The 8,518-nt window shown below is 37.9% G+C and overlaps 2 protein-coding genes across 2 annotated transcripts; both read left to right on the top strand.

The window, feature by feature from the left end:
- The first annotated feature begins 1,098 nt into the window (after positions 1 to 1,098).
- On the top strand, positions 1,099 to 3,760 carry LOC149157018 (pseudouridine kinase-like). Its single transcript, XM_089438981.1, has 7 exons — positions 1,099 to 1,118; positions 1,334 to 1,434; positions 1,525 to 1,572; positions 1,867 to 1,964; positions 2,097 to 2,211; positions 2,297 to 2,379; positions 2,639 to 3,760. Exons 2-7 carry the CDS (start codon positions 1,377 to 1,379, stop codon positions 2,882 to 2,884), a joined length of 648 nt encoding a protein of 215 aa, XP_089295107.1. The 5' UTR covers positions 1,099 to 1,118; positions 1,334 to 1,376; the 3' UTR covers positions 2,885 to 3,760.
- A 266-nt stretch (positions 3,761 to 4,026) lies between these two features.
- On the top strand, positions 4,027 to 5,206 carry LOC149157017 (guanosine deaminase-like). Its single transcript, XM_089438982.1, has 3 exons — positions 4,027 to 4,295; positions 4,570 to 4,629; positions 4,952 to 5,206. The coding sequence occupies exons 1-3, from the start codon at positions 4,280 to 4,282 to the stop codon at positions 5,188 to 5,190; spliced, it is 315 nt and encodes a 104-aa protein (XP_089295108.1). The 5' UTR covers positions 4,027 to 4,279; the 3' UTR covers positions 5,191 to 5,206.
- Positions 5,207 to 8,518: the final 3,312 nt, after the last annotated feature.

The following is an 8,518-nucleotide window of genomic DNA, read 5'->3' as shown; positions in this document are numbered from 1 at the left end:
GGAGAACCAGACGATTTCCCTCAACGTGGAAGCAAGCATTCTGGTTCTTGCCTTTTTATTTAGCTGAAAGTTAATTTATTCCGACATAATTTTTCGTTTCTGGTTTTCGAGCTTGTTTATGTGATGGGCATGTGTGCACACAGCCATCAGTGCCTTATTAGACGAGATATACGTACAAACCCCAAACACATATAATATGCAAATACCCATTCTTTAAACTGAAAACAGTGTGTTTCAATACAAGAAATGAGGAAATAGGAGGACCTTGTTATGACAATTTATCACATGTTTTCTGATGCAGTTGTAGAATCCAAGGATGGACCATTTCTGCAGCATCGGCATATACAGGTCATCATGAAGGTCAGATTTTGCTAGGTTATGCTTGATAACAATATTTTATGCTACTTTTCAATGGATTTATTCTATTTGGGATCATGAAGATCGGTGCAGAAATACGGATTTTTAGTCAAACTTTTGTTTTTCAAAGATGAATTCTGCGATTTGAAATCTAAAATCCACAATAGAAAAAGCCACGAGGCATGGATGGGGAAAATTATTTAGCAGCTTTTCAAGTGGACAAATTTTTTAGCAGCTCCTCAAATGAGTCTCGTATCTCCTTCCTGAATTTCCTGTTTTTCGTTGTTGTTGCTCAGCTGTTCAAGACAGAGATATGAAATTCTTGACCAAGGCTGTTGAAGAAGCACACAATGCAGTTAATTGTGGCCATGGTGGGCCTTTTGGTGCGATTGTGGTTCGTCCCTCTTTCCGGGGACATTTGTCCAAAATAACTGTGATTATCAATATTCTTTTAAATATTCCTGCTTTATCCAATCATCCATTTGTTTGAATATATATAATTTTTTTGATTATTAATATTCTTTTAAATTTTCTTGATTTTTCCAATGGGGGTAGTGGTCTAGAGGGACCATTGCATATCAGGCCACCCGTTAAGGTTAAATTGCCAAAGGTGCAAATAAGTGGTTAGGCAAATTGCATGTTCTAAATGATATCGATGGAGAAGTGCCCCTGTCATGGCAGCTTAGCTGAAGGAAAGTTCTTATAATTAATGGTTATGAAAATGCACATTGCTTGTGCTGCTTAACATATCTGAGTTACCTGTAATACTTCTCAAGTTTAAAGGAAGCACTTATTTCAAAAAACTGTTTCTTGAATTTTAGCATTTCCCTACTTTGTTCAAATCAGTAGACAAAAAATTGAATTATTCTCTGAAAATATGTTGTAAGAAATGAGTTAGCTTCAAATTTATGTAATGCCCATTTCTGAATGTTTTGTCGAAGTTTGAATCAGCAATAGTCTCAGGCATATGTTGCAGGTCACATTTAAGCGGGGGAGTATCCAGAAATGTCGCTGAGTGTATGCAAAGACTCGGAGTTAAGCCCTTTATCATCAGTGTTGTTGGAGAAGACATGGCAGGTATGGTTCCGTATTGCTTAGTCATCTATCTGGTAACTTGTCGATTTATTCGAGATGTTCTATGGATTCTGTCTGTATTGTCTTGTGCAGGAAAAACATTGCTTGAAAACTGTAAGTCCCTTGGTTTGTCCATAGATGGTAAGTTCAAACTAACTCTCATCCTTAATTTGCTTAGTTGCGTTAAGTTCACAAATTGGTATGCATTTGGTCGAGGATGCATTTCTACGTCAATAGCTGCATCTTTCTTGTATCTATTTGTGTATTATATTAGTTACTTAAGATCATGGGAATTGAACCCAAGAGTTTTTTGATTTCGTTATACGTATTCACATTAAGAATAACAAGTTGCTACTACGGTCATTTTCATTTATGCGATCACTTTTGGCACTGCAAGTAGTAGTCCAAACATGTTATTTTGTATTGGAATTTCAGGAATCCGCAAGTGTAAGAATGTAGCAACCCCTGTTGTATCAAACATATTTGACAGTGCAGGAGAAATAGCATCCGCTGTTGCAGACGTGCAGGCAGTTGTAAGTTACAACTGACCATGGAAAATAATTCTTTTCGTAGACATCCTCTCTAAAGCGGTTTGGGAGAATGCCAGAAAGAGTGTACTGTTAAATTTCATAATTCATGTTTTTCATGACCGTTTGAGATGACAGGAAGAATCCTTGACAGCAGAATGGATAAATCAGTTTAGGAGCTATTTTGGCTCTGCACCTTTGTTGATGATTGATGCAAATTTACATCCTCTGGCCCTTGAGGCAGCTTGCAATTGTAAGTTTACAGACTTTGATGCTGTTGTACTTACATCTATATGGGCAACAGTGATCTTATGCATCAGATTTCTCTTGATTTGCAGTGGCCAAGGAATCAAATACACCTGTTTGGTTTGAGCCTGTATCATTTGCCAAATCAGCTAGAGTCAGAAGTATTGTAAAATATGTAAGTAATGAGTAATTTTATGTATTGCAAATTCTGTTTCGTTGAGGTTGTTGCAGCCCATCTATTTTCCTTTTGTGCCTGCTGCAGATTTGCATCTTCGAGGAAATATTTAGTAAGTAATGAGTAATTTTATGTATTGCAAATTGTCTTTCATTGAGGTTGTTGCAGCCCATCTATTTTCCTTTTGTGCCTCCTGCAGATTTGCATCTTCGAGGAAATATTTAGTATGCCCTAACTCATTGCTTGAATTGCTGTGCAGGTCACTTTTGTTTCACCTAATGAGTCTGAACTTATTGCTATGGCAGAGTCAATATCTTCTTTAAATTTGTCTCAGTCTCTTCAAATCCTGGAGAATGATGGCAAGAAAATGAATGTTGAAGCAATCTATGAAATTTTCAAACCAGCCATCAGTATATTGCTAGATGAGGGTGTTAAGTTTATTGTTTTGACACGTGGCACATGCAGAGGTTTCGGAAAAATATTGGGGCAGCGTCTCCTCTTCTAGGACATCCCCGCAGTCTCAGTCTTCATGAAGAGGGAACAGAAATACCACGGGAAGGTTAAGTCCCTCATTGATGGCTTGAGAGATTCTAGAGGCAAACCCTGGAAAGGATTTTCTCAATTAATAGAAAAAGTTGCTGTTAGGCCAGAGAAATTTATTGATCCTTATCCTAATACAACCCTGGCTAGCACTGTTATGCTGCAGGGTGCGACAGATGATGCAAATCAGAAAAAGGTTGCAGTAGAGAAACTGAAGGCCTTGTATGGTTGGGCTGATGAGAGCCTGATAGAGGATGTTTTAGTGGCTGTTAATTATGAGCTTGAACAAGCCTCTGCTTCCCTGGAGTCTATGGCTGTGATGACGTTGCCGGAGAATTCAGATCCCTCTGATGTATCTGAAGCTGTTGAGAATTCTCTACCTGATCAGAGTTCTGAAGGAAGTGGCCCTCTATTGCCTGAGTCCTTGGGTTTTGAAAATTTACATGTGACAGTTTCAAGAGGACACATGCCAACTGCTCCCCCTGAGCCAGAATGGGAGGAAAAATCAAAAGAGGAACATTTGGCTGCAGATAAACTAAATGCTAAGGCAGCTGCAGATATTCTTCAAATTAGAAATGAAAAACATAAGGACATTTGGAAGTTAGATCTCCATGGGCTTCATGCAGCAGAAGCGGTGCAAGCCTTGGAATTGCGATTGGAATTGGGCGCACCCGTTGTTTAGTACTAAGGGAAAAAGAGGTGGTCACCCTTGGTCGGTGATGGTCGTTGGGGTTCCATACCCACTATATAGGAGCAGCTGAGAGGTGAGGACAGGACAAGACATATCGTAGAAGGAAAAAAGTTCCAATCTTCTTCTCATCTTGTACTGTCCTCCTTGCGAGTCGCTTTAATTCCACGCGAACTTTTTATACATGACAGACTCAGTCCGTATTAGACCATCAATTCAATTCATGTTTCAGGTCCCTCTGTTGATTTTGGTAGGTAAGATTCTCTGATCCCATTCTCATATTTCATATAAGTTTTATTAGTGGGACACTTGTTTTCAGGAGCTTTTCCATTTTATTTTCAGTGGGTCGTATCTGAAACTGGGATCCGGTGGACCCATTACAATCCTATTTTTTACTATGCATTATCCTCTGTGTTTCTGAACGCAATTTTGCCAATTGGGGTAGGTAGAGAAGACGGCTAATACGTCTATAAGGAATGCGAGTGCAAGTTGTGGGGGGATCAAACTGTTTTGGGTGTCTGTGAGTGTGCAGATTTGGGTAAATGTGGAAGACTAAAGCGTTGTTGCAGTATAGCTTTTTGGGCTTCCTGCATTGATAATCTAGCGACCCAGTTTTTATTTTGTCTGGAATCTATAGTTCAATTTAATTTCTTGGTCACCTGGATCATTGATATGGAAGAAGCCAATGGTAAGCAAGCATTCTGGTTCTTGCCTTTTTATTTAGCTGAAAGTTAATTTATTCCGACATAATTTTTCGTTTCTGGTTTTCGAGCTTGTTTATTTGATGGGCATGTGTGCACACACCCATCAGTGCCTTATTAGACGAGATACACCTACAAACCCCAAACACATATAATATGCAAATACCCATTCTTTAAACTGAAAACAGTGTGTTTCAATACAAGAAATGAGGAAATAGGAGGACCTTGTTATGACAATTTATCACATGTTTTCTGATGCAGTTGTAGAATCCAAGGATGGGACCATTTCTGCAGCATCGGCATATACAGGTCATCATGAAGGTCAGATTTTGCTAGGTTATGCTTGATAACAATATTTTATGCTATTTTTCAATGGATTTGTTCTATTTGGGATCATGAAGATCGGTGCAGAAATTTGCATATAATTTGCAGAGTGATGTTCTTTTACGGATTTTTAGACAAACTTTTGTTTTTCAAAGATGAATTCTGCAATTTGAAATCTAATCCACAATAGAAAAAGCCACGAGGCATGGATGGGGAAAATTATTTAGCAGCTTTTCAAGTGGACAAAGTTTTTAACAGCTCTTCAAATGAGTCTCGTATCTGCTTCCTGAATTTCCTGTTTTTCGTTGTTGTTGCTCAGCTGTTCAAGACAGAGATATGAAATTCTTGACCAAGGCTGTTGAAGAAGCACACAATGCAGTTAATTGTGGCCATGGTGGGCCTTTTGGTGCGATCGTGGTTCGTAATGATGAGGTTATTGCGAGTTGTCACAACATGGTTCTCAAGAACATGGATCCCACTGCACATGCAGAGGTTTCGGAAAAATATTGGGGCAGCGTCTCCTCTTCTAGGACATCCCCGCAGTCTCAGTCTTCATGAAGAGGGAACAGAAATACCACGGTATTCAACTCATCTGAATACGAAAGAATTTTCATTCGCCATTTTTTAATTTTTCAGATGGGAAAAAAACCTATATTTGATCATAAAATTACTCCATGGTTATAACACTAGATGCCAACAAAATATTGTTGTACATTGCCCAATGGGTTTCTGTTGGTGATGTGCCATGCCAGAGTTCGCAGCTGGATAATGTATGTGATGGTTAACCCGTTTGGGAATTAGGTCTCTGCATAGGTCAATGAGACTGAAGGATACAATTAATATGAGTACAATGTGGGAGTGCAAAGGCAACTCTTAGAAAATGCCAAAGTTCAATCTAAAATAACATGAAATGAAGTAAAAAAAGGATACATAATAGGATAGCCACAGTGAAGTTTAGTATTGTTATCCACATGAACATTAACTAAGAAAAAGAAGGCTGACCATACTTATTGAAAAAAAATAATACATAATATCAAGTCTTTCTCACCATCTCTTCTCTATTTCAGTGAAAGTGATATGTGAAAACCCATCAATCTCTGATGTAAGTTTCATGTCTGTTAAGCAAGTCACATGATGGTTGTTTTGTAATTTTTCTCTGTGTTAGGACAGCTTGATCATTTTCATGAGAAATGCAAGGGTGTCACTCTTCTTAGACACCGGTACCACTATCCAATTAAGAGAACTTTAGAGGTTGTAGACAATTATACGAGAGACTGTGTACAATTGGATGATCTTTGGGCGCTGAATTACTTAACCAAAATTGGCAGTGAAGGTCAAGTGAACTCATAAGTTATTTTGTTTTCTCTATTCTAAAATTTGAAACTGAATTCAAAACCTTCATTGTTTTCCTTACACATTTGTTCTTCTTGGTACTGTTTTCTATGGAGGGTTCTTGCTTGAATCCCCTTGTTTTGTATGGAGGGTTCTTGCTTGAATCCCCTTTGTTATTTTATTTTTGGATGAACCTAAATAAAATCTTTCCCCATTTCTACTTTCTACTTTTGAGTGTGTAGAAAAAGGTGAATTGATATCCTTCAGTATCTTTCCAGACACCCTAGATTCCTCAGCAGCTGCTAAAAGGTCCCTACTAATAATGTGCCACAGTTTTTGGTAGAAATCAATAGGGAAACCAACAGGCCTGGGGCCCTTACCAATTTCCATTGAGTACACAACTGATCTCAGTTCATCCTGGACGAGGACCCATGTTTAGTCAGCAACTGCTAAAAGGTCCCTACTAATAATGTGCCACAGTTTTTGGTAGAAATCAATAGGGAAACCAACAGGCCTGGGGCCCTTACCAATTTCCATTGAGTACACAACTGATCTCAGTTCTTCCTGGACGAGGACCCATGTTTAGTCTGCTATCGGGATTTGAGATATCAGAAGGCTCTGTTAGCAGGTTTTGGTGGTAAGATTTTGTTGCTGTCTTAATACACAGAGCTGATCTGAGTTCTTCTTTCCAGCCTTATTCTAGATGTCTTGTTTGCTTCTCTTCTCCCTTCGGTAGTTGTGTGAAAGAAAGCAGTTGTCACGGACCAGAGCTTTCCCGCTTCACGGTTCATTCATCAGACAGCACCAGTAGGCTATGATATCCTCATGGCTGTGCCTTTATGGTCCTCAGACCTTTCTATTCTTTTTCCTCATGGCTAAGATCTTGTTTTTAGATATATAGGTCCATTTTTATAGGAGATTGCTTTTGCACTCCCCTTTCGAGCAATTGTATGTATGTGGAAGGAAAAGCAATTATGATATCACTATTGATTTGCCAAACCATTGTTATGTACTTTTTCAGGTCTGAAGATGTGTAACTTGTGGTTTAGCTTGGTACATTATCTTGTATACCAGTTTACTTTGAATTAGTAAATATCATAAGCCCAGTAGCGATTTAAGTGTATGTCTGCATGGCAAACTGCATTGGGCTTGAACTTTTCTAAAAAATTAAGTTGTATTTAAAGGAATATGGTGTCCAAAAAAAATAGAACTCCAAACATCAAATCTCTTTGCTCCTTCTAGGCTTGAACCAACATCTCTTTAAGAGATTCAACAATTTTAATTTAATAATCCTATCGGCCTCTCTTTGTACCTTTTGGGACAATTGCTAGTAAGTACCATCCATGTCTTTATGGTTGTGAAAACTAATATCAAAAAAGACAAAGAAGCATAAAGAGTTTCGTAAAACCTGATTCTAGATCACAAACCAAATCTAAATACCTAGAGAGACAAAGATATATGGACAAAATACAGCCTTAGCCAACACATAATTTGAGATGACCAAGGGGTTGCTGTTACAATAATCAGCATAGATTCATCTTAAATACGGATCTAACATGAATCCAGAGGAATCCAATTTATTCACGTGTAAATTTGTTTATGACCCGCCATTATTTAAATGTTTTGTATAGTTATTATTATTTTTATTTTTAGATTTTTCATAATTTTTATTTTGGCCAACATGAGCAAAATTTCAATCAAATTTTGATGACGGACGGACTTCGTTACACATCATACTGGGTTGTAGAATGAGCCTCTCAACTCAATAACAATTTAGCCAACGACAAAAGAGTCAACCAAGAAAGGTAATAATAACTAGAATCCTAATTTCCTACAGATAGAAGACAAAGATATGTACTTGCAAAATGAACCGTTTGGCAAAAGTTGACCTTGTAAATTGCACCACCACAAACATCTTGTTACATATAGCACAAGGTAAATCGTTGAAACCAATTAACGCCCAAAAAAACATCTTTCAATAATAGAAGGAAACAACTTCCAACTTTGGAACAAAGCCAAGAGTTGACAAGCAAGAGCAACAATGTACAACTTTGAGCCACTGAAAAAAAATAAAGAGAGGCACTGCAAAATACTGTGCATATCAAAACAAGAGGAACCAAAAAAACATCAGCAACGTTAAAGTGTGTTGAACCATAGAAACCAAAACTGAAGCACGAGTTTCTAATCTTGGTCAGAAGAGATAAAAGTCAAGTTAAGATCACTACTAACTAGAGGGTCAATAGGGTCTTTAGGAGGATTAGAGAGATCCCTCAAGGTTGAGTCTAACACCAGGTAATTCTCCACACTTTCTACACGATTCAGGCAAGCATCAATGTCATTAAGACTAAACTTGTGATTCCCTAAAATGTGCTTAATATTCTCCAACCCATAAAAGACATTAAAATTGTCAACTTTGTTATCCTTGAGAACTAAGCGAAAGAGAGTGTCCATCTTTTGATGTAAAGAGAGAGAATAAAAAAAATGCTATCACCTCTTCCAAAATTTACCCAGGTCTGGAACCCGTTTTAGACCATCACCCACCACTTTTGAATCC

The sequence above is a fragment of the Pinus tabuliformis genome, chromosome 9 (assembly GCF_031772625.1).
Source record: "Pinus tabuliformis cultivar Carrire ecotype Pingquan chromosome 9, CPIR1, whole genome shotgun sequence".
NCBI lineage: Eukaryota > Viridiplantae > Streptophyta > Pinopsida > Pinales > Pinaceae > Pinus > Pinus tabuliformis.
This window is presented reverse-complemented; position numbering and strand designations above follow the sequence as displayed.

Excerpts from the sequence above, each read along its gene's own strand:
- LOC149157018 (XM_089438981.1), top strand. The coding sequence starts at position 1,377 with ATGCAAAGACTCGGAGTTAAGCCCTTTATCATCAGTGTTGTTGGAGAA. Across the intron at positions 1,435-1,524 it reads TGTTGGAGAAGACATGGCAG|GAAAAACATTGCTTGAAAAC; the intron begins GTATGGTTCCGT and ends TGTCTTGTGCAG. Across the intron at positions 1,573-1,866 it reads CCTTGGTTTGTCCATAGATG|GAATCCGCAAGTGTAAGAAT; the intron begins GTAAGTTCAAAC and ends TTGGAATTTCAG.
- LOC149157017 (XM_089438982.1), top strand. Across the intron at positions 4,630-4,951 it reads ATATACAGGTCATCATGAAG|CTGTTCAAGACAGAGATATG; the intron begins GTCAGATTTTGC and ends GTTGTTGCTCAG.